Genomic DNA, 25,842 nt, shown 5'->3' on the forward strand with positions numbered 1-25,842 from the left:
GGAAAGAGTCAGCCAGCAAGGTATATTTAATCCCCATCAAACTGACTGCTAATCATTTTTCTTGGCAGTTCCAAGTGCCCCTCACAAGTGGTCCTCAGCTTGGAGGTTTTACTACTCACCAGATCCTCTGAAGCCCGGGCTTGTGCTCTTCGGAAAAGATCCAAGTCATACTCGCTAGTCAGGTTTTCCAAAAGAGGTTCCCGAGTGTTCCCATAGGTCTGCCTGTGTTCCTAGGAATATAACCAGAGAGTGACACTCTCTGCTTCTAAGAACTTAATCTATTGCATTTCAATGGATGCCAACCAGAGGGCCAAGAACAACCATAAGCTATTTATTTAGTGCCTACTATTTGCCAGGCATTATACTAGATACTAGGGATTGAGTATAAAATAAACTATTTATCAGACAGGTTAATTCCAGAAGACACCCACTGCCCACCCTAGTGAACCTGGAAAGGAAATGCTCTTATAATCTCTCCGAAAGTGAGTTTCATTCTTTGGAACTCTATGCTTCCATTTCTTTCTCTGAAAATGTGCGTGACCATACAAAGAAATAAAATATAACAAACCCAAAGGCACTACCAATTCCTAGAATCCTAAAATCTGGAAGGAACCTTGGTGGATACTCCCCATTTAAAAACAAAACCAAATAAAAGCTAGAATCTCTAAACTTTCGAGTCTAAGATTTTAGACTGAATAAAATCTGCAGGTAGGAAGGGGCAGTTGGACTAAGCTGTCTTTTGTAAACTCTTTCACTTGAACTACTGCAGCACCCACCACTACACGATCCACCAAAGGTACCGTAATGCTCCTACTTTAGAACTCCAGCCCAAGTGCACTGGAAAAAAGGCTGGCCTCTGAGAAATGTTTTACTCAATATTAAGCAAGAACAAGGGACAGAACAGACACAGAAAATTAGAATCATAGAAATAATCCAGTTTTAAATAAGTAACAAATCTTACCATGGCAGTCACTACACAAATATCCTTTCACAAGAAAGAAATTCCACAGGGGAAACTTCACTTTTAACCTTTGATTCTAGCCCTTCCCACTCCGTCCTAGACTCCACCTCCTACCCAGAGAACAGAAGATAATGGTTGTTAAGAGGAGCAGATGGCTCATCCCAGGAAGAACTCAGTAGACTTCGCTCATATATTATCATATGAAGAAACCACTCACCAGCATCTATTAAAATTTCTTCCGCTTAATCTGAAATTAAAATTTCTTCTGCTTGATCTGGGCCCATCTGATCGATATCTTTTTTAATTGGGGCTGTTATCTAATACTTGGGTTTTAAGTATAAGTTATTTCTTCTAGTTTCATGAATTTTTTTAAAAAAGCTTTAAAAAATCCTATCCAGCATTTTTACCAGGAAGGTTCAGTCCAAATAATCTAGCCCAAACTAGTGGAAAGCAAATGTAAGGTAAATTTCAGGAGCTTTTACTTCAGACACTCTCTCTACCTGTATGATTCTGGGAAAATTACCTCTCTAAATCTCAGTTTCCCATCTATAAAACAGGTGAAATACCATCCATCTTTGTAACAAAGATTATGGGAGCAACATAACCACAGTGCCTACCTAGCACATAAGCACTCAATAAATGGTATTATCGTATTATTACACCTCTACCCAATTTGTAGATAAAAACACTGAACAAGACAGAGGGGAAGCATACAACTTCCCCCCCCACAGCCCATTTCTAGAGCCTTCCCTCTCTCTACAAACCCAGCACAGTCTGGAGCAGGTGTTTAGCTACAAACTCACCCCACAGCCTCCACACATCTCAAACTGGACCATCTCCATTTACTCGTAAGGGTATCATTTTTAAGACAGTGATGACTACCACACTGTCTTAAAAATGATACCCTTACGAGTAAATGGAGATGGTAGTAAATGGTAGTAAATTTGCTACCACAAAAGCAAATACATAGTTGGGCATATTTCTGCCTTAATGAAGCCATGCTAAGTATTCACAAACCATACTTTTAATCATCTATTCTAATGACTAAGTAAACAAAGAGTCCAACTCCATGAAAAAAATACACATCAGAAGAAGATGCCAAAACATTAACAGTGGTTTATATCTGGGAGGGTGATTTTTTTTTTTTAATTTTTCTTTTCTATAGTTGGTATTTTCAAAGTAAACGCTATGAAGATATTTATAATAAATCTTTACTTAAAAATTAATATTTTGTGCAAAAAAATTTTGGAAGAATTTTTAATAAAATGGGGAAATCAGCTTAAGATAGGTAAATGAAAAAAAAAAAAAGATAGGTAAATGAAAACACAGAATTAAAAGCTGTACTTATAATAATATCCAAACTATGTAAATAAGGCATTGTAAAAAGCTAGAAAGTTTTATCCCAAAATGCTAGCTGTGGTTATTTTTAGGTAGTAGGATTAGTGTTTATTTCTGAGTACTTTCCTTAATTGCTCTATATTTTTTATTACAAACGTGCACTACTTTTAAAACTAGAAAAATAAATTAAAACACTACAAAAAGACCTATTATACAATGTATCACCCAATTAATACCTTTTATCATGTAGGTATTTTATTCTTCCATTAAAGGAAATGCACTACTGCTTAGCTTGAATATTCTTCCTTACACAGACATCTCCAACATCATGGTATTTGTTCGAGCGGGTAAATTTAACCCTTTAAACCTAAAGTGAGGTTTACAAACTAAAGGATTCAATTTTTTTTGATCTAAATTCTAACAGTATTTTGTTTTTCGAGGACTCCCAGTTCCACTCTTATTGGGGAATTATATATAGTGAACTCTAACTGCCAGAGAAGAGTCCTGTTACTTACAGAGCATACCAAATGACAAATGTGAAAAGCAGAATCTTAGTAACCAAAAGGAATCAAATGTGATAGCAAGAGTTCATGGTAATTAAATATTTAACTTCTTCTCACCATATATTTCTCTTTCTGTTCTTTGCTCAGCCCAGAATTTCTTTTCTTCCTGAGTTCAGCAACCTTTTCCTTATATCGCAACTGCCTCTCTGTTGGTGCCTAAAAAGAAGGAGAAAATTGAGAAGTTAGCTAGAAAACTCATTATGTAATTAAGTTTCTAAATGAAAGTAACATACCCCAAAGAAGGGGGTTGGGGGTGGGACGCCAGATGCATTACGGGCACCCTGTGAATACTGCGGTAATTTTAAAACTCTAAATGTGGTTCCCTCATCACCTAGAACACTACCCTGTCAGTTAATACGAGCTCAAAATGTATAATAATTTAATATTGATCCAAACAGAATATAAACTAAGGATGGAAGCAACAGGAATAAAAGATCATTTCAATTCAACAGGCATTTACTGAATGCTTACAGTTTTCCAAGTACTGATATGAAAATGAATAAAAATTTAAAAACTGATTTAGAACCCAAGATAGACAATGAAGACAAGTGTAGAGTGCTTTTACCTGCCAAGCACTGGGAACAGGTACTTTACATGCATAATTTAGCTGAATACACTGCCAGGTAGGTATTATTCAAGGAAATAAAGTTTAGGGAGGTTAGCTGACCTGCCCAAGACCACACAGCTAGAGTAACAGAATCGCCGTATTCAAATCCAGATCTGTTTGGCTCCAAAGTCAAACTTCTCCCTCATCACTGTACCTCCTCTGCTATCCACTTATAATCTAACCACAGAAACAGACATCCATATGATGAGCTATGTGTATATAATACATGCCAAAGGCTAAACTTCCAATGTGAGAACACTGCAAATAGGAATACACGAGGAAGAAATTCATTAATGGTAGAAGATTTGGGAAGAATTCCTACAACAGCTAAGAGTTGCACAAGGCCTTGAAGGAGAAACACAATCTCTTCTTGGTATAAGTATAGAGTTCTAGGGAGAAAAACAGCAAGAGAAAGACCAAAGGCATTCGGGGGGAACAAGGAATTAAATGTAATCAATGGGCATGAATGTTCAGAGAGGCAGAAAGATTAGAGCGAAGCACCATCTTGGAATCCAACAGAAAAGAGAAGTAGAAGAAAACTGACATAAACAACAAGCGTCCAATGCTAAGGAAGTTACTGGTGACATTGGAAACATACCACCAGAGCAGAGGGGCCCGATATTATAATGGGTTAGAAATGGATGCAAATAAGGAAACAGAGCAGCAAGTATAATCTTTCAAATAATCAAGATTACCTATTATTACTAATATTATTATTACCATTATTATTATTATTCTAGGTAGCATGATTCCTTCTTTTTTGAGTAGGAGTTTTTTTCTTGAAAATTCACTATTTGGAAAAAGTATGATTCTAAGTTTATGACCAAAGACCAGTTATCCAGACACAGCATAGAAAACGAGGCATGGATATACCTAAAGACCATTACAGGGCAGAGGAGATCCAAGACTTGGCTCTCCAACTGTAAATGGCCAGAGCTTTAACAAGGCCCGTACCTGGTGCCTGGTTGCATGCCTGTTGTTGTCATCTTGCCTGTGGGACAGCATCCTTTCTTCTATCTGCTTATCCCGGCTCTGTGCTCTCACCTGCAACCATCAACAACGTCAATCAATCCACCTGCCTCTAAGACTATGTTTACTTAAAGTGCAAGAACACAATAGTAATCCCTTGAATTTACACTGTACTTTTACTTTGAAAGGGTCTTCACATTTAGTATCACAATCTCTATAAGAAATAGATAAGGCAAGCTTCACATCTGTTTTCTCAGCCATTATCCGAGAATCAGAGAAGTGAAATAATTACAGCTAGGTGGTGGTAAAGCTAAGATTTTAAGTAAGTCTGATGACTCTGAGCCTCTGTACTCGTTCCACTGTGCAACAGTATGTGTGAAGAGTGCAAGAACAGAGTAAAGAAGTACAAAGGAAAGGCTAGATACTTGGGATCAAGTCTATAGAGAGACTTAACTCTGTAGTTATGACCTTAGACAAATCACATTAGCTCTTCAAGTCTCAAATTCATCTTCTGGGCAGTGAGGACTCATATCCAACTCCCTATTCTACAGCAACACTAAAATTCAGCATGGTCAAAACAGTGACTGACACTCTCCCACAAATCTGCTCGACCCCAAATCTTCCCTGTAGCAATAAATAGCAACACTTTCGAAACAACTGATCAGGTCAAAAACTTGAACGTCATGCTTGATTGTTCTCTTTCTCTCCCATCTCACAATGAATTCATCAGCAACTCTTATCAGGCTGCCCCCCTCCAAAACATATCCTGAGTCCAACCAATTCTGACCATCTCCACTGACAATGACACTAAACCAGCCCACCATCTACTGCCTCAGCCTCAGACACAGCCTGTTTACCCTGTGTCAACTCTTGCCCCCTCCAGTCCACTCTCCACATACCAGCAAGCTGTGATTTTTAAACAGTGTTTATGATATTACACCACGCCTCTGTTAAAGCCCTCCGAATGCCTCCCACAGCCATCAGAACAAAAGCATACTCCTTTTGCCAAGGCCTACAGGTCCTTCATGATATGGATCCTGCTTCTTCATTTCCCATCACGTTCCAGCCACACTGGCCTACTTTCCACCCTTCAAATGCAACAGTTTATCCCTGTCTCACGGCCTTTGTGTTTGCCCATCCTTCTACTCAGGACCTAGACACAACTAACTGCCTCTTTGCCGTCACCCATGATTCAGATAAAATGTCTTTCTCCACAGCCCAAGCAAAAGCAGTGCCATACCCTGTCACCCCCAAAACAGTCACTCTCTGTTCCTTTCCATTTCTCACAACATTACCACTACACGAAATTCTTAATTGCTTACTAATTTTATGTTGATTTTGCCTTCCCCCATGAAAATGTAAACTTACTGAATTCAGTCTTTTGACTGAATATAAAATGGTAATATCACTGATTGCAATCATTTACTGCAAAACTCAGTAATTCTATACATGCAAGTACTTGAAAAACTCTGGGTTTTTAGTAAATGTGAGGAATTAGCCTAATCTTTCCATTTGGGATTCTGAATGTAATAAAAATATGTATCTTTCAGAAATTCTCCTGATCCTCACAAGCACATGGTCCAGTAGTAAAGATGGATTATGCTGAGCCTGATTCTCCTTGTGAAAAAGAGCACAAAAGAGGAAAGTTCAGGAAATGCGTTCCTTTTTTCAGAATTTTCTTCCCCACACTGAAAATTTTCTTTTTCTTTTATAAAAAAAAAATTGCTTAAGGCAACATGTTCATATTGCTATTAGCCAACAATTTAAAAAGTTATACCTTAAGAAGACTTTTATGTAAAACCATCCATAGTTATCAGATCGTTATATTTAAAGACAAGTGGTAACGGACAACTCTCAAAAACCAGAGATCACAGTTATTTTCAGAGAAAGAAGCACCTAATGCCTTGTCAGCTTCTGATGCAGTTGTTGGAAGAGCTGTTCCTGTTTTGATCTGGTCTCACACTAATGGGAAGATAATGGAAAGACCTACCACTTCTACAGAGAGCAGAAGAAATTGCCTTGCTTATATTAGAGACCTGGGATGAAGGAAGATAAGAGTAAGTATCCACAACCTCAAAATCCATGTAAGCATTGGAAGTATACTACTTTGCTGAAAGACTAAACACAACACAGAACGAAACTTTCCCTCCTGTGTTCTACTTGTAAATAAGAGAACATATTCCTGAATCAGGTAGAATTAATGTTAGCTGGGGAATCTCATTTTTCTCAGGAGGAAACTGGCCCAAACAGGAGTAAACCTGTTATCCTGGCCTTCTTAGCAAAATAACAACTACAAAAACGACAATTAATACTTTGGTCTAACCAACTTGGGTAACCTGTCCAAATACTACCTGAGCAATGCATTTAATTAGTAACATTTTCAACTCCTGCTTGCCCATAATTAGTTTCTTGGTTCCTCCTTGGTAGTAACAACCCATACAGAAACATACAAAATAGGATCTTAGGCTCTACTCCTAAATCCATTATTCCAAATCCCAAAGGTTATTTAGAACTATATTTTTCAAGAATGTAAGACAAGAATTAGCCAAGAGTAGGTGTGATTGCGAGTAACAAAAAGAAAAGTATTTCACAGAAACAGACAAAGAAAGAGGAAAAGAATTTTGAAAAACTTTTAAAAAGCAAAATGTCCTCATAGGCTTATAAGAAGAGAAACTAATGCATAAATATTGAGATCACATATTTATGCAAATTATTCCTTAGTGGAAAAGGTCCCTAGCAATCTTTGAAGATAATTTTCAACAGAAAATATCAAAGCACTTGGAGGATGATGTTCCAAATATTCCATAGATAATCTCATTGTTAATTTCTCTCAAAACACTCATTACGTAGAATAATTCGTCTGTTTTTTTTTTTTAAACACAGTTGATTTTTATAACGTTTCCTCCACTAGAATGTAAGAACATGGACCTTGCCCATTTTGTTCACACTGTATCCCCATTGTTTAGCAAAGTACCTGGCAAATGGTAAGCACTCAATAAGTATATGCTGAATAAATGACAATACAGTTACCTTGCATTCATCAGCTGAGAGGTTATGATAGAGAGGGCATCCTGATATAGAGAAATGTCTCTCATGTTTTCCTGTAAGGTGTCCTGTTAAAGGAGGAAAAAACTTAATCTCAAGATGAAAGACTTAAGCTTGTAAAGTCATATTTTTCTCTAGCATTTTTAAGGTATCATTTTATCACGTACATGTCTGATTACAGATTAAACCCATCAAAGGTAAGTGCTGTTAGGGTCATAACTTGCACCCACAATAATTTTTTTTCTTCCACAGGTTGGATCTAGCAATCTTTGAACACACTTGCATATATTCAGTATAAATTATAGTTCCTTCTTTTCTGATAATTCTTTCTCAAATTCCAAAATGTCATTAAGCCCATAAACTTATTTAAAAGGCACAAAGTTGGGCTTCCCTGGTGGCGCAGTGGCTAAGAATCCGCCTGCCAATGCAGAGGACGTGGGTTCGAGCCCTGGTCCGGGAAGATCCCACATGCCGCAGAGCAACTGAGCCCGTGTGCCACAACTACTGAGTGTGTGTTCTAAAGCCCGCGAGCCACAACTACTGAAGCCCGCACGCCTAGAGCCTGTGCTCCGCAACAAGAGAAGCCACTGCAATGAGAAGCTCGCATACCACAACAAAGAGTAGCCCCTGCTCACCGCAACTAGAGAAAGCCCGTGCACAGCAACGAAGACCCAATGCAGCCAAAAATAAATAAAATAAATAAATTTAAATAAATAAATAAAAATAAAAGGCACAAAGTTACAAGCAAGAATATCTTCTTTTGGTGGAATTTAACTTTCCTATGCTAAACTGATCAAGTCATATGTATAGTAAGTACTTTCCTTTCTGTTATGCAATGTTATCCAATCTGAATTGAACATTTTTTTCTTTTGGCTGTGTTGGGTCTTTGTTGCTGCGCGTGGGCTTTCTCTATTGCGGTGCGCAGGAGCTACTCTTCACTGCGGTGCACGGGCTTCTCATTGTGGTGGCTTCTCTTGCTGTGGAAAATGGGCTCTAGGCATGCAGGCTTCAGTAGTTGTGGCATGTGGGCTCAGTAGTTGTGGCATGTGGGCTCAGTAGTTGTGGCACACGGGCTTAGATGCTCTGCAGCATGTGGGATACTCCTGGACCAGGGCTCGAACCTGTGTCCCCAGCATTGGCAGGTGGATTCTTAACTACTGTGCCATCAGGGAAGTCCTTTTTTTAAAATAAATACATTTATTTATTTATTTTCGGCTGCATTGGGTCTTCATTGCTGCGCACAGGCTTTCTATAGTTGTGGCAAGTGGGGGCTACTCTTCGGTGCGGTGCACGGGCTTCTCATTGCGGGTGGCTTCTCTTGTTGCAGAGCACAGGCTCTAGGTGCGCGGGCTTCAACAGTTGCGGCACACAGGCTCAGTAGTTGTGACTCGCGGGCTCTAGAGCGCAGGCTCAGTAGATGGGGCGCATGGGCTTAGTTGCTCTGCGGCATGTGGGATCTTCCTGGACCAGGGCTCGAACCTGTGTCCCCTGCATTGGCAGGCGGATTCTTAACCACTTCGTTAAGGGAAGCCCCTGAACTTCTTTCAAAAATCAAAAGAAACTTACGAAAAATGGAGAAGAAAGTGGCCTTTTCTATCATATAAGGAAACATACCTTGATAACTTTGGACCAGGTTAAATATATTCATTCTTTTGGAGGGGTGGCTGGTTTTGTTTAAAGACTTAGCCTTCTTCTATAATCAAACTTTTATATTATTCATTCATCCATTTATTTATAAAATACATAATCAAACTTTTAAACAGGCAGTTTGCACAAGGCCCTCTTAAGAAGGGAAGATGAAGATATTAGGAAAAACAATACAGAAAAAGCTCATTTTATCTTAAGTGGTATCTCTTCATTTTTCTATTTCTCATGTGGTTTGTGAAAATACACAGAGAACTGATTATTTCATTTTTATATGTCCCTTCAATCAAAAGGTTTATCAAACACCTAAGATTGAGAGGGATGGTGAGCCAAGGCTAATGAGATAAAAAGATAAATTAGCTAAGCTAAATTGCAAATCTACAAAAACCTTTATCTTTCTTGGGGTAAAGGAGACATTTAAAAGGGAGTTAAAAATTATACAAGATTTACAGAGTAAGCTTTAAAGGGTAAAAACAGGGAATTCCCTGGTGGCCCCGTGGTCGGGGCTCCGTGCTCTCACTGCCAAGGGCCTGGGTTTGATCCCTGGTTGGGGAACTAAGATCCCACAAGCCTTGCAGCGCAGCCAAAAAATAAATAAAGGGTAAAAACAGTCCAAGTACTGGGGGAGAGGGGAGTTAATATATGATATGCAGGCTGTCATTTCTCCAGGACTATATTATTTAAAATGTAATCTTAGAGATCCACACATTTATCTTAGACACAAAATACCACCCTCACTGATCAAACACTATGTACAAAATGTAAAGTATCACTGCTATGGCAAGCTTTTTAGCTACTATGCATCTGTAACTTCTGAATAAATTATTCAAGTTTGTTTTATTTTACAATATGTAAACTACAACCAATATGTCTATATTAAAAGTTTAAAAATGATAGCTGTTCTATTGACCTAGCAATTCCACTGCTATGAATTCATCCAACAGATTTTCTAGAGACACCAAAATACATACATACAAGGCTATCAATTACAGTACTGTTCAAAATAGCTTTAAGAAAAAAAAAGTTAAAAAGTGAGAAACAATATAAATGTCAATCAATACAGGGCAATTTAAATAATTTCTGAACTTTCAATATAATGGAATTCTCTATATCCTTTAAACAGATGGACCTCTGAGTGCCAATAAATATCTAAGATGTCAAACCATTGTATATTTTCCTTTTTCTAAATAACAAAAAAAGAAATACATGTACATATACACGTGTGCTATATATGTATAGAAACTTATCAGCATTCATAAAAAACTACCAATAGTAGTTTTATGTCTAGGGCATGGTTCTGGGGATATGAGTGAAGGAGAACTTTTACTTAGCACTCAAGACCTCCTGTAGGGTTTTAATTTTTCAAAAGCACATCCTACTTTCATACCAAAATTACCAGAAAAAAAAAAATTAACAACACTGTTTTGCCTAAGATGAAGAGTGGAACAGGATCCAGAATAATACTGGAAGCTCCGGCTCATACTTTTCAAACTTCGCCAATACATTAAAACCAAAAGTCAAGTAAACTTTCCTGTGATGCAACAGATTTATATTTACCCTCATGGTCTACCACATTAAGGGTGCTGAGTCCAGGACATAAATAACACAGAATCAGTCCCCCACTCTAACCTCATTCTGGTCTGTCTCCTCCTCCCCATTCTGGTCTATCTGCTCCAGGCATATGGGCCCCTAAAGTATTCCTCAAAGGGACTTCCCTGGAGGTCCAGTGGTTAAGACTCCGTGCTCCCAGTGCAGAGGGTACGGGTTGATCCCTGGTCAGGGAACTAAGACCCTGCATGCCGCACGGCGCAGCACCCCCAACCCTCCCAAAAAAATACTCCTCAAAGTGGTTAAGCATTCTCCTGCCCGACCCTGTGCACTTGCTGTTCCCTCTACCCATAATGCTTATCCCCCAGATACTCAAATGGTTCACTCTCTCACTTATCTCAGGTTTCTGCTCAAATATCAGCGTATCAGAGTGGCTTTCCCAACTCACACACGCTTGTGTGTATGTGCGGTATCCTACTCTTCACAGCATACATCTCTAGTTGATGTATTACACATCTGTTTTGCCTTCCCCAGTTAGACTATAAGCTACATGAGGGTAGGGAATTTGACATGTTCACAACTCCACCCCCAGAATTTAAAACAGTCAATAAGTATTGAATGACTGATTACACATAGTACATAAAATAAAAGTAACAATCTAAGGATGCGTGGATAGCAACAAGCAGAGCTGAGGAAAATTCCTTCTCCTGCTATGTGGCAACGAGATCCTCTTACCGTCTGGAAGCACGTTAGCTATCTCTTGTACTAGTGTTTATATACTGTCTATTCTTAGTTTTTCATTATTTATCTCAAGGAAATTGATTTAGGCCTGAAACAACTACCTTGAGTAACAACTGGTATAGTGTTCAGGGGAATTTTTGCTTTACTTATGCATTTTGATGGCTTGAAATTACCTAAGAAACTGCTGCTAAGACCAGGAAAGGATCCAAATAAAAAAAATACTAGGGAAAATGTACTGGTGGTCTGCAAAGCAGCAACTTACTCTGTTCTACTTTTTTTCTGAACCTGGTGGCCACATTCAAAGGCTAAAATTTATTTATTTATTTATTTATTTATTTTTGGCTGTGTTGGGTCTTTGTTGCAGTGTGTGTGCTTCTCATTGCGGCGGCTTCTCTTGCTGTGGAGCACGGGCTGTAGGCATGCGAGCTTCAGTAGCTGTGGCACATGGGCTCTGCAGTTGTGGCTTGCAGGCTCTAGAGTGCAGGCTCAGTAGCTGTGGAGCACAGGCTTAGGTGCTCTGTGGCATGTAGGATCTTCCCAGACCAGGGCTCAAACCCGTGTCCCCTGAATTGGCAGGCGGATTCTTAACCACTGCGCCACCAGGGAAGTCCCCAAAGGCTAAATGTGTAGATAGAAAGAGAGGCCCCTTATCTTCCAATCAGCACCTTTCAACTCTAGACAAAAGCTTAGCCCAACATTTGCACCTAATCTCACTTAAGGAGCACAAATAAGGTTTTTAAACCATTACTAGAATCCCTCAGTAAGGGGGAAAAATAAGTCATAAGAAAATAATGAAATATTCACCTATCTGTGAAGAAATGCTTATCTAGTTTATACTTACTAAAGCACACAAAGCCACAAGACCTAAAATTACAGAAGTCACAAAAGGCCAGGGTCTCATCTGTACTCCTTACCTTCAGAACCTCTTGACCAAAACAATCTGTTTTTCTCATTTCCTTAATAGCTATGGCCATACAACCATTATTCATCACTAACCTACAGTCTATTAGTCCTCAGTAAGCTTGAACTAAGCACCACACGATGAGATATTTAGAGATAACTGGTTTTCTGTTTTGTTTTTGCTGGAAAAATGAGAAAATTTTTCACTAGGAAAAGCTCTCAATAAACTGAATGGCCCATCAGAGTTAATTTCCTTGGAACCAAATCTGTTACTATGGATAAGAGGCCAAGAAGCAGAGATGCTTTTTTTTTTTTGGCTGCGTTGGGTCTTCATTGCTTCGCGCGGGCTTTCTCTAGATGTAGAGAGCAGGGGCTACTCTTCCTTGTGGTGTGCGGGCTTCTCGTTGCGATGGTTTCTCGTTGCGGAGCACGGGCTCTATGCATGCAGGCTTTGGCAGTTGCGGCTTGCGGGCTCTAGAGCGCAGGCTCAGTAGTTGTGGCGCATGGGCTTAGGTGCTCCGCGGCACGTGGGATCTTACCGGACCAGGGCTGCAACCCACGTACCCTGCAATGGCGGGCGGATTCTTAACCACTGCGCCACCAGGGAAGTCCCAGAGATGCTTTTATTCAAGCGGGCAATTCAGAGTTATTCTGAGGAGGATCACTGAAGAGCCTAAGAAGCTAAGTCGCAATGGAACACTAAACATTTCTGGGTGATGCTAATTCCAGAGGGAGAGAGAACCACATATCACAGGGTGTCATGAGGCTTGGGCACACTTACCTAGGGAGTTACAGCCTGGCGTAGGACACTTCATATTGAAATTGTAGCTTTCATGGAAGCGGCGGCGCTTGGGGCGATGAGAGAGATCACTGCCTGAGTCCTTCAAGGACATGTCCTTGGCAATGCTCTCATCGTGAGAAACGTTGGGGCTGGAGATGTCTATATCAGACTCAGAAGAAGGGGCATTTCCAGTTGGCGTTCGAGGTGGAGACTCATCGTGATCAGCTGTATTTTTAGTTTCTAAAGTAAAAGCAATTGGTAGAACTCATGAATGGGGTTTATTTTGTTTAGAGGGTTATTATATTCAGAAGAGCTTATGGGCTTTCCAAGACCCTCTTTCTACGATTTAACCAGTAACTTTTAGCCACTTATCTGCCATAAAACTAAATAGAAAATGAAGAGAAACTAATAACATCATTCCTCTTTTGCAACTTTAACTCCTGACTAAAATCTCATTTGGAGTTTACCTAATGCATTTTACTTATCTGTGTTTCTCCCAAGCCCCAAATCATGGGTAATCAAAACTGGATGGGAATAAATCTTTAAAAAACATTACCACCCCACTCTCCTTCCAGGAGATACACAGGATGGAAGATAAATGAAAATGGTTCTTTCTGGATGACACTGAACAGACTTGGTGTGAGACTGTGAATGGACCTGACTAACTCTAAATTAGGGGTTGCAAACCAAATGCCTACCGGGGCTGAGCAAGGCCAAATCGAGAGCTGACTGTCCCTCTCAAGGGGACAACTACTACTCAGTTCCAGCCAATTATTACTGTGGTGAATGGCCACCTAATGTTCCCAGAGCTTTCCATTTTTTAAAACAAACTAGTAACTCAGGTTTTTACATGAAATCTTTGTTTTTTCAAATATTGGCAACAAAACTTTTTTTAAAAAGTAAATACGATTCCATCAAACCAGTTGACCAGACTTCCCTGGTGGTCTAGTGGTTAAGACTCTGTGCTTCCACTGCAGGGGCCGCCGGTTCCATCCCTGGTTGGGGAAGTTACACATGCCGTGGGGTGTTGGCAGGCTAAAAGCCTAAAGCCTTTCATCTAAGGTCTCTGATTTGGGCTGCTGAATCACAACCTCAATACCTTACCATTCCCCATTACTGATGGGTCACTCCTCTTCAGAAATTCAGAGATAAATGGACTGACAAGCATGGCTGTAAGAAAATGTGCTTTAAGCCTTCTTCATCTGTGGGTAAGAGGTACCCAGTACCTTTTGCCTACTGCAGGTCCAATCGAATATATTCCAGCTACTCTGGACCTCAAGAGTACTAGAGTACCAAACTTGACCTTAGCAAGACACAAAAAAGGAATCAGACACACCAGCATTCACCTAGCTGAATTTTGTATTGGGCATCAATCTATCTGCAGTGGCTCCAAGCCTCCCTTAAGAGGAAACTGACTAGACCCTCTCTGTAATGGGTCCAAATCATACCATACCCACTCACCTCTATCTGAAAAGTCAACCACTTGCTCAGTTTCTGAGCCAGATGAACGAGTCTGCCGAAGAGGGTATTTTTTCGGCGTCACTGGGGTAGGCTGCTGCTGACTACGGGTCACTCTCCTGGTAGAATAAGCAGGCTCCTCAGTGCCAAAAGACTGCAAATTTCGAACAGGACTGGAATCTGATCCCGATTTTTAAAAACAATAAAACAATTAAAGAAAAAAGAAGGAAATCTGTTTTATTTCCCAGTGGTATGACTTATTAGCACGTAGGCCCTCCTCTTCATATTTCAAAAAATCCAACAAATCCTCAAAATATCCATTTTATTGAACTAAATATAAGCAAATCAGTTATAGAGATGCAATACAGCAAGGAATTAATAGTTTAGGCTCTGGAATCAAGACTGAACGTGATTCAATTCCACTTCATCATACTAACTAGCTGTGGCATCTTGGGCAAGTTAATCTCTCCAAGCCTGTTTCCTGATCTATAAAAAATGGGGAAAAACTAGTAGCATATTCCTCATACATTTTGTGTGAGAATAAGTGGAATAATTTATGTAAGGCACCTAACATGATCCCTAGGTAGCTAAATTTAGTGCTTTATAAATATTAGCTACGTCCTCTCTTTCTTCCTTTACTCTAACCCACCAGAAAACAGATGCTGTACTACTAAAGGTATATCAATATACGAATATTTCCTTTCCTTAAGGATCTCTTTTTTTTCTTCCTGATTACCCTATCTGATACCCTAAAGCAAAATAATATTAGATTCATAAAGGGCAAGGCAAGACTACAACTTTTAAAATTCTTTTGGATAGAGAAATCTATTCTGAAGCACCCAGTAGCCTTTTCTCATCTCCACTCTGATGACACTCAAAAAAGGAATAAAAGAAATTCAGAGCTAAAATTAAAGCATATTTTAATCAACCAAAAATCCTAACATGTATATCTTACAGATTCTTCAAAGAAGAAAACTGAAATTCTCCAACTTTTGTGTAAAAGTTAGCACCCAGCTAGGTTTTCAGTTTGCATACCTCCAGGGGGCTCCATTCACAATGTATTGATAGTCTACATTTTGCTTTAGAGAGGGTCATCTTACGTGGACCACACTGTGAACGGTACCCCATGGAGTTGTGTGACTCAGTGGTCATAAAGTATAACTAGAAAGAGACTCGGAGCTCATGTAATTCCTAGCTATTTTGAATATTTACAACTTTCAGGTGTCCAGGGCATGACCAATTATACTTTCTAAGAACACATATGCCCATTCCTTTGCATATACTGTACTCTCTACCTATAATAACACTTTCCCATCTTTCAACTTGTAAATTCCTACTAGATCCCATAAGATTTCCATATCTGGGCTTCCACGGTACTCTATGCAAATCTCTCTCAGAGCCCGTTCCACAATGCATTACCATACCAGTTTACATCCCGAACTAAACTGTGAGCTCCTTGAGGGCAGGAAGTATGATTTTTCTATCATGGTATTCCAGTACATAGCATAGTACCTGAATTATAGTAGCCATTTGTCAATATTCCCATTATGCCAAAAGATAAAAACTTAAAAGTTGAGAAATCAAGAGACAACATCTATACTTCAGCTCAAATATTAGATTCAAAAATAAAGTAAGGAACAGTTGCTGAGAATGTTCCCACTTCCTTGCTTGAAAAAAGAGACGTTTTTCTCTCATTTTGCAACATGCTTATACAAAGCACTAACCAAATCAACACTGTTTAAGCGCTCTAAGTATATTAGCTGTTGATCATCAGCTTTCTGTATTCATTACAACTTTCTTTCTTCCCCAGGGAATCCCAGAGCAGAGCCAAGAGGGTTTAGGGGTACCCTCCAAATCTAAGCCCAGATAGCTAATTGCACTAGAGAAACTTCCGACACCAAGATTCTCTGTTCTTTACTACCAAAGCAAAATTCTGGGTATTTACAATTGATAGTTAGGTCAACTATTTATATTTATTACTTGTACCTGACTATATTACAGAATTAAACGTGGCTTTAAAAGTATTGGGCCTCCTATAATAACAAGTTCAAGAGACTATTTTAAGTCCCTAGGCCTAAACCATTCTAACGAAAGTGAAAAGATAGCATTCTCATTTTACTGATAGGGAAACTGTAATCTATAAAAAATTAAATGACTCAGGACATACATGTGTCACACACCTATTAAACCAGACATAGTTCCTTTGGGTCTACAAATTGGACAGTACCCCCAACAGAACCATTTTTAAAAACCTGATACTTCGCAGTCATTTACTCTGCATTTTACCAGATTCTGTCATCAACATCAAGACATGGGACCAGTTTCCACAGTAACCAGCACCATAACGTGATGTCCAGTCAGCTGTGAGGTGTGGTCAGGAAGAAGGAAGCCGCCTTTTACCTTGGGAACTCTGGCTTAGTCGGGCTGAGGAGCGGGTGACTCGGGCAGATCGCCGGGATGTGCCATCACTCTCTGAACTGTCTGTGTGCTCGAGATCTGTAGAAAAATCGGAATCTTCGGTTCCATCTGAACTACTGCCTGCATTCCTCTGTAACACCATAGATCCAAACATTAGCACAGAAACATTTACTCTGTGGGTTTGAATTAACACTGGAAAAAAAACGAACTGTGATACTGAAAACACCAAGTTCAAACCTAAGAAAGGATTCCACAGACAACTTTCCTTTATTTAGAGCATTTAAATGAAACAACCTACAAATAATGCACCCTTATTAAATAAACACAGAAAGAGAATTCTTACTGTATTATCGTTAATTCTGAAACAAGTCCATCTGGAGGTCAGTACCACAAACTGGAAAGTATTCTACTCAAAACAGATTGGTTGACATAACCATGTACTTACAGAAAGTCCAGGGTAATGAGAAAAATGTTAGTTACTAGACCCCACTGAAATTCAGAGTAGCTTTTGTACAAAGTCTCCATGAACAGCTATTACATTTTTAAAAACTACACACTAATTCAAAATGTCATGGTCCACAACTCTGATCCCAAAAGAACTTAAGGAGAAAAAGAGTAACATCCTTCTTTCTTATCTACTTTTGAAGTTTCTCCACATGAATGGCAAAAGTGCCTTAAGAAAGTGGGGGAGGGAGCGGCTTGCACATGAATACTCATAGGTATGCAAAAACAAAAGGTTTTTAAAAATCATCATTTAGGGCTTCCCTGGTGGCGCAGTGGTTGAGAGTCCGCCTGCCGACGCAGGGGACACGGGTTCGTGCCCTGGTCCGGGAAGATCCCACATGCCGCGGAGTGGCTGGGCCCGTGAGCCATGGCCGCTGAGCCTGCGCGTCCGGAGCCTGTGCTCCGCAACGGGAGAGGCCACAACAGTGAGAGGCCCGAGTACGGCAAAAAAAAAAAAAAAAAAAAAAAAAAGAAAAATCAACTTTTAAATTAATAATTATTTGTCAATTGTTAGCCTCCTGAGGCATGAATAACCATAAAGATAACTTTTATCAACTGAGCATCAACACTATACCTTTTACTAAACCAGAAAGAGAAATGTATTTGCTAAAAAAATAAAAAACAAAAAAAACCAAAGTTTCAAATTACAAGTCCCCAATTCTTTATTCAAAACCCTCAGGACCAGCTGTATTTAGAATTCATAACTTTTTAGATTTTTGGAAAGAGAATAATTTGCACATATGCTGCAAATAACACCCTTTCTGCAGCAAAATATGTAAACAATCACACTAAACTAGACACACGAAAACTCAGGACAGTTTAGAACAGGTTTTGTCACCAAATAAGTTACTAGAAAATTTACATTTTCAAGAGCTCTTTGTATTTAGGAATTGAAGAAAGGGGACTGTGGGCCTATTCCAAGGCACCAGTACTATTCCTGCATTTGGTAAGCCTTAACATAAATACCACCTGTCAATGTACATCATTTTAGGAGACATTAAAAAGTGCAAATATTTGAAAGCCTCTGGGAAGAGAAACATTTCTTCAGAAGTGAACAATACCACCCAATTTTCCAAATATTTCAAGTCTAATCTGCCCAGATAATGAGTGGAGGCCCCAGAGAGGGTCACAGAAAACTGATAGGATAAAAGGGGGAATCTTAAAGGTCATCTAGTCCAATTACCCAGATATGTGGATCCCTGATCATCTCTGACCATCCCTTCCTGGCTTGACTGTAGAACTCAGTGCTTCTCTTTGGCTTTCACCAATCTACTTCTCATCTTATTCCAGAACAGACTTAATTGCTCTCCCACTTCCCTGACATTAAGCTTTGTACATTACTGCCAAGTAGAGAATTTACTAGATCCTTCTACAGTTATTTATATGTCTGTTTTCCCCATCAGACTGATTTCCTTATGCCAGGGTTCACGTCTAATTAGTTTCTGAATCCCCAGCAACCAGCACGTAGCAAGTAGTCAATAAACATTTGTTGAACTGAATTAGATTTGTTCTGTAGTCCTGGCTCTGCCATTGCCTAATTGAGTAGCTTGGGGCACTCCAATAAGCCTCTGTTTAGCTGAGAAAAGAAGGGATGGGAGTGTCCCTTAGGTGATCTCATAAGTCCCATCTAATTCTACAAAGTTTCTGATTTTACGAACTGCATTTTCTAGGCGCTGTCCAACTAAGGAAACAATAATAATTACAGCTTAGGAGCAACAGGCCAGAGTGAGATCCCTTGGGAGTGGGCGCTGGTTCTCCACCACCCAGTCCTCTGCTTTGTTGTGTCCCCCGCGGGGAAAGGAAGGATGCTCCAAAACCCCGCCTCTCCTCCTATGAGCATCTCCAGACGGAAGGGAGGGGGATTCGTGCCACCCAATCGCGGCCCCGCTAAACCGCGCCCCCACAGGACAGACTGCCAAGCCCAGCCAATCAAGAGAAAAGGGTTCGTTCTCTACCGCCAGTCGGAGAGCGGTGGGGCCGGGCCCAGACACCGCCCCCACACGCGGGGAGGTGACCGTTGAGCCCAAATGGGCGGTGTCACCAGCCAATCAATATGCTTCTATACGTTTCAGCGACCAATTAACGAGAAGAACGCCTCCGAGCCAGGCAAGCAGAGGGCGGGAATAGTTGCAAGCATAGGCCGAGGCCAGGGTCGGGCCCACATTTTTCTGTTGGGTATGGACAGAAGAGAGGGTTGCTGAGCTAGGTTCGGGGGAGCGGGAAGTTGGACTCCAACCACTGTAAGGCGTGGCCAACTGCGTCACGTTGCTCAAAAGACTGTCCTTAGAAACCCGCCATCCCTCCTGTCCCGTTCCTCTCACCTTCCTTCGCGGCATTGCCGGCGGCTGCGGCCCGACGGTTCCGATTCGGGCAGCGGCGGCAGCAGCAGTAGGAACGGTGGCTCCGGCGGGCTCCGTGGCGGCCTCTGTAGCAGTCCCAATCCTGCGTACGATCCCAAGTGCCTCCTGCTTCACAGCGTCTACAGCCTTCTGCGCAGGCGCCGCGGGCTGAGGCGCTTTTTCCTCTACTTCCGGCTGGGATTCGCGTCACCTGACGTTACGGGTCAGAGAGGATGCTGGGAGGTTCGTTCCTCCGGTGAGGCTACTGAGCGCCATTTTGGACTTGGTCAGGAAGTGACACCGATGGTGGAAACCGGGGTGAGCCGTGTTTAGTTAGGGGAATGGCACCCTTTGTAGGCGTGGGTAGCCATTCCTGTTTGGGCAGAAGCCCGACAGTTGAAGTTAACGGTTCTCATCTTTACCTTGGGCAACATTTCCCTTCCCGGTAGTTTTAATTTCCGAAGTCGGGGAAGGAAAGCCCCAGAATCCATCAGGTTGCCGAGGTTTAACCCCTTCGTCGCCGAATTGGCTAAAGGACGTTTCCGTTTATGACATAAACTCAAAGTTGGGAAGGGATATTTTGCAGAAGAAACTATATTTTAACAGGCATACTGTGTCTCAAAGTGGTGAGAATGGGGGCTTGTGAAAGGAACGAAAGGGTAGCGTCTATCATCGGGAAGTTTCTTATCTGGTAGAGGAGACATTGTCCTTGCCCTTAGCGAACAGCAAGTAAGTTAATCCGTTCACTCGCGAAGGGAGACAGAACCATTCTCCAGAAGCTGTAGCTCCAAAGAATTACCAATTTAGTTTTGTGGTGAGCACATTCTGTATGGGTTTGAGAGCCTTGGGTGGCCCGCAGGGTGAGAGTGTGTGTGTTTGTGTGCGCCATATCAGAGCCGGAGAAGCACTGAACCCGTTAGCCCAAGTGACCTCTCGAAATGCAGATGGTTGAGCCAGGAGTTGGGGGAAGGGGGAAGAGGAAGGAATATTTTTAGTAAAGGTGGAGCTCAGAAAGGCGTTGATTTTTAAATAATAGTGAGAGCGCCTTGAAAGGAGAAGTTTTGGAAGATGCAAGGCTAGAAGAGTCATAAGAAAAGGCTGGGAAGTGGACAGCAGGCATTGAGGATTTAGCCTTGCTGGAAGAAAATCCTTGAGAAGACCAAGGCTTGGCCCAGAGCTCATGGGTGGAATCCAGCCCAGCTCAGTCATTAAGTTAGGATCCTGGACCCCAGTTTCACCTGAGGCTAGCTAAGATGGAGATTTCCCCCTGGAGCTGAGCTAAGGAACAAAGCAGCAGAAGGTAAACATCTGATTAATGTGCTGAACAGAGGACTCTGAAGAATTGAAGTTCCAGACCCTTGGTTAGTACTCTCCTTGGAGATATCCTGGGCTAGTGTTAACACAGGCAGCTTTTAGTATTTAGTGTTTAGCTTTTAGTGTTTACTATAAATACCTTTGAATAATTTACTTAGGTTGAATTGTGCATAAGAGCTTGTTTGGAAAGGGCTCATGTTTCTTCTTCTTTTGTATCCCCTCAGGACTTAAGCATTTAATTTCACACTATTACTGTTATTTTGCACTTACTGGAGTGTTCCTGAGGTTACTCTTGGATGTTGTGGCTCCCCGACTATTGGTAAGGAGCTCTAATGTTAAGAGCAAATCCCATTTCTTTTATACCATCCTTAATATTACCCAGAGCTGGGCTTTCCTGGTGGCACAGTGGTTAAGAATCCACCTGTCAATTCAGGGGACACAGGCTCAGGCCCTGTTCCAGGAAGATCCCACATGCCGCGGAGCAACTAAGCCCGTGTGCCACAACTACTGAGCCTGTGCTCTAGAGCCCACAAGCCATAAGTACTGAGCCCACGCGCCATAACTACTGAAACCCGTGCGCCTACAGCCTGTGCTCCACAACAAGGGAAGACACCGCAATGAGAAGCCTGTGTACCGCAGCAAAGAGTAGCCATGGCTTCCTGCAACTAGAGAAAAGCCCGCACGCAGCAACGAAGACCCAATGCATCCAAAAATAATAATAAATAGTACCTAGACCATGCTCTATGTACAGTAAATTCTTGCTAGTCAATCAGAATATGTTTACTGTTTCACAGTCTCTGAATGTATAGCACCCAAAGATGGTGAAGTATCCCTCCCTAGAAATTAGTGTTTTAGAATAAAATCCTGACTTAGCCATTCAAAATACAAACACCAGCATTACAGATGTTCAACATTAGTTAATCCCTTACACCGAATTTTCAAACACTGCAGGTAGCTTTAAAAGAGTTTACAGTTTCCTTTAGACATGGTTCTTGTCCTGGGAAGGTGTACCCTCTGGCAGAAAGATGAAAAAACTAACACCAAGAAGGTAGAAATGTGATCGTAAGAAAGGTGTGTACTAAAGATGAAAGTCGAACAGCTAGGGGTGTGTGTGTGTGTATTTTTGGCTGCATTGGGTCTTCGTTGCAGTGCGTGGGCTTCTCATTGCGGTGGCTTCTCGTTGCAGAGCACAGCCTCTAGGTTCATGGGCTTCAGTAGTTACAGCACGTGGGCTCAGTAGTTCAGTAGTTGTGGCGCACGGGCTCAGTTCCTCCCTGGCATGTGGGATCTTCCTGGACCAGGGATCAAACCTGTGTCCCCTGCATTGGCAGGCGGATTCTTAACCACTGCGCCACCAGGGAAGTCCCTTTTTTTTTTTTAGCTAGGTGTATTTAGAATGGGGAAGGGGAAATCCTAAAAGCTTTTTGCTCTCTTCCTTTCTTTTTTTGAACCAAACATAATCTTTACTTTGAGTTTTATTTTCATCATGATACAGTTATTGCTCAAAGCAGGATCTGATGTTCGTTTCAAAGCCTTTTTACCAGTTGCCCCCTGCCCATACTCGTATGCCAGACTTCACATGGGTAGCTTCACTGCTCTTCCTGTTTTTATGCTTTCACACAGGCTTTTCTTCCTGCCTTGATGCATCTCGCAACCTTCTTTAATATTTACTTTCTTCAGAAGGTCTTTCCTGATTTATTCTTCCTGAGGTATTAGGGCATAGTGATTTATGTTATTTTGCACTTACTGCTTTATGTGTACTTTTCCTTATACAGTTTGGTAGATGTTCTGTTTCCCTCTCTCCTTCCCTAAAAAGTAAGAGGAACATAACTCCTATTTGTTTTACTCATCAGCTCTTCTAGCATCCAGTACAGGGTTTGATGTCAGATCTGGATTTGAATTTTAGCTCTGTCGCTTTCTGTCTGCATTGCTCTTGGACAAGTTATAAAATTTACCTGTGCCTGAGTTTTCTTATCTGTGAAGTGGAGATGTGAATAGCCACTTCACAGGGTTGTTATAAGGATTAAAGGAAATGATTGTTATAGAGAGCTTAGCACAGTTCCTGACAGAGTAAGTGCTCTTACTCTGGCAATAAATGGCTGTTGTTACTGATATTTATTATTCCAGTTACCCTAGTTATGGCAGTAACATCTTAATGTTTGTGAATATAGCTTTATATGGTCTCGATGTTTGTTTGCTTTTGTCTATTGAGCAAGATGATTACCCAGGCATTATATGTCAGGCATTGAGTCAAAGGAAGATGGATAAAACATCGTGTTTCCCCAGGCCAGCAAGCTTGTTGTTCCAAACCACTATAAGAGTATTAATGGAAAAATAGAAAGGTGAGCAAGGTTCAGAAGTGCTACAGAGGAGCAAGTGGACGGTTTTATCAGGAGAGTTTAGGAAAGGATGCATAGAGGAGGTGAAACGAGTAGAACTTCATAGGACAAATAAGTTTGCCAGCGGACAAGGAGAGTAAGGGCTTTCTATGCAGAGGGAACAGCATGTGCAAAAAGCATAGCGGTGTGGAGCAGTACGGTGTGTGGGTGACTAAGGGCATGACTGGATTTGGAGTGGTTGACATAACAAGAGGCATGAATGGTTTTGGGAACCAGTTCATGCAGAGCCTTGAATGCCCTGCTGAGGAGCCTGGGCTGGAGGTGAGGTGGAATCTGTGAAGGACTTTAATCAGAGGAATCCCACGATTAGACTTGAACTTTAGAGATCTCTTTCTGAAAGCTGTGAGGGGGACTGATCAGAGTGGCAGGGAGACCAGTCAGAACGCTTCCATAATAATACCCTTACCCAGAGCTGAGGAGGAACCAAACAGGGCAGGGGTAGCGGGGATACTCTTTTGTGTATGTTCTTGTGAAGTTTCTTTCTCATACCTGTATCTTGTCTCCTCAGTTACATTTGAAGCTCCCTAAAAGATCCTTCAATTTCCTTTCAAATGCTCCCCTTGCCAGTAAAATGGTGGGTACCATATTTCAAATACAAAGTGTAGTTGTCCATTGTTTGCTTCAAAGGCCTGGGAGTTCCTGGAGGTTGGGAGCCTTGCCTGGCTGGCCACATCGTCTCCAGCTTCTCCCTTGCTGGCATCTAAAAGGGCCAGTAAATGGTGTGGCCACTGCCAGGTGCTGGCTCAGTTAGGAAAGACTTGCACAGAACCAGCCACCCTCTCACCTCTAAGCCTCTTTTTGACCAGGAGGGGTTAGGGATAGCAGTTTCCTCTGTGTGCAGATAACTGTCCTGTAAGGTGGGGAAGCATGACTTGACCTTTTAAAGACAATGCTAGTGTAGCCAGGCCAATCTCGCAACTTCTGAGTAAAAGTATTGGCCTAGTCTCTGTCCATCTGCAAGAATCTCAGAATTTGCTGATGTGACCATAATTCATATTAAAATCTTTTCACTCACAGCTGCCTTAAAAATAGAGTCAGCAGAAATAAATAAATAAATAAATAAATAAATAAGTAAATATTTTTTTTTAATTGAAAAAAAATAGTCAGTGAGGTCATTAGTGGTCCCTCCTTTCTTACTCTTGCTGGAGATGGCCTGAAACTTCTCTCACCTTCTTGGTCACTTGTTAATTTGGTTCTTGGATCACCTTATCCACCACCCACCCCAGCCCCGCCCTGGGGGAAGGTATTGGACAGATACCAGCAGGCTCAGTCACTGTTGCCCACCTCTGTAGCTGGGGTTATAAATAATGGCCAAAACTAAACAGTCAAATAACTGCATTTTGAAAATTGCTAAAAGTAAAAAAAATCACTCTGATCCTGATTCAGTAGCAGTTCTTCTCCCACTCCTGCCCTTCATCTCCTCCTTTCTTCCACTTATCTACCTCCCTTCCCCCCCCATCCAAGCTCCCTAGGGAAGCCAATCTGAGCACAAAGCCCTCATACAATGAAGACATCCTTTTCCTTATTTGACAGGGCCAAAGCCTCCAGGGCTGTAGTTATAGTTACTGCAATGTTGTTATGGCAGCAGAGGCCTCAGGGCAACATATGTTCCTGGGTGGTAATTGGGTTTGCTTTAACAGACTGTCTCTCCCTGGGTTCTCCATGCCCAAATTCACTTATCAAGAAAACCAGGGAATTGCTGTTATGGATGGGCCTTCTTTTTTTATTTTTAATTCTAGCAAAACCAAATTCTTTATTCACCAGGATGGAATGTACTCAGTGATCATGGGTTGAGACTTTTTAGACTGCAGGCATTTTCATTTATTCATTCAACTTATGTTTATTGAGCATCTGATAAGTGCTAGGCATTGGGTAGGAGCTGAGTGCACACTGTGAATAAACACACATGGTCTTTTCCTTCTCCAGCTGACGATTTAGGATAAGTGTGTATAGGAGGGGGCTGGGGGAGTATGACGTTCACCGGCACCAACCCCCTCCACCTTTTCAAAAGTTACTAACATAGTATAATAACACTAAATAAATGTCTGAAAAAATAAAAGACATCCTTAATCTCACTGGTGCCATAGAGCTAGTTTTAGTTTTTGCATATTGCCTTCCAATTTTTCTCCACATGTGTACATTTTATTACATGTACACGTTTTGTATAAATGCATTCATTGTTTACATGAAATTTCATATTTTTTACACATTCTCAATATTTCCCATGTTTCTCTGTAGTCCTCATAATTGTAATTGTAATTGCCGTGTGACATTGCAATGTGGCTCTGTGACATAATGTGCTCTCACTCCCCT

The 25,842-nt window shown here is 41.1% G+C and overlaps 1 protein-coding gene across 5 annotated transcripts in view; it reads right to left on the bottom strand.

The window, feature by feature from the left end:
- Positions 1 to 19,964, bottom strand: part of KAT7 (lysine acetyltransferase 7) — a 30,789-nt gene extending 10,825 nt beyond the window's left edge. Inside the window, exons 1-8 of one of the 5 annotated variants that reach the window (XM_007465075.1) lie at positions 19,799 to 19,813; positions 16,956 to 17,103; positions 14,559 to 14,735; positions 13,098 to 13,337; positions 7,469 to 7,551; positions 4,424 to 4,513; positions 2,920 to 3,018; positions 120 to 230 (exon numbers count right to left, since the gene is read on the bottom strand). In XM_007465075.1, the coding sequence (XP_007465137.1) occupies positions 120 to 230; positions 2,920 to 3,018; positions 4,424 to 4,513; positions 7,469 to 7,551; positions 13,098 to 13,337; positions 14,559 to 14,735; positions 16,956 to 17,103; positions 19,799 to 19,813 (963 nt within the window). Of the gene's footprint in view, positions 1 to 119; positions 231 to 2,919; positions 3,019 to 4,423; positions 4,514 to 7,468; positions 7,552 to 13,097; positions 13,338 to 14,558; positions 14,736 to 16,955; positions 17,104 to 19,798 lie in introns of all 5 variants that reach the window. The other 4 variants (XM_007465076.1, XM_007465078.1, XM_007465077.1 and 1 more) reach the window with 4 other exon arrangements.
- Positions 19,965 to 25,842: the final 5,878 nt, after the last annotated feature.

The sequence above is a fragment of the Lipotes vexillifer genome, unplaced genomic scaffold, assembly GCF_000442215.2.
Source record: "Lipotes vexillifer unplaced genomic scaffold, Lipotes_vexillifer_v1.1 scaffold591, whole genome shotgun sequence".
Taxonomy (NCBI): Eukaryota; Metazoa; Chordata; class Mammalia; order Artiodactyla; family Lipotidae; genus Lipotes; species Lipotes vexillifer.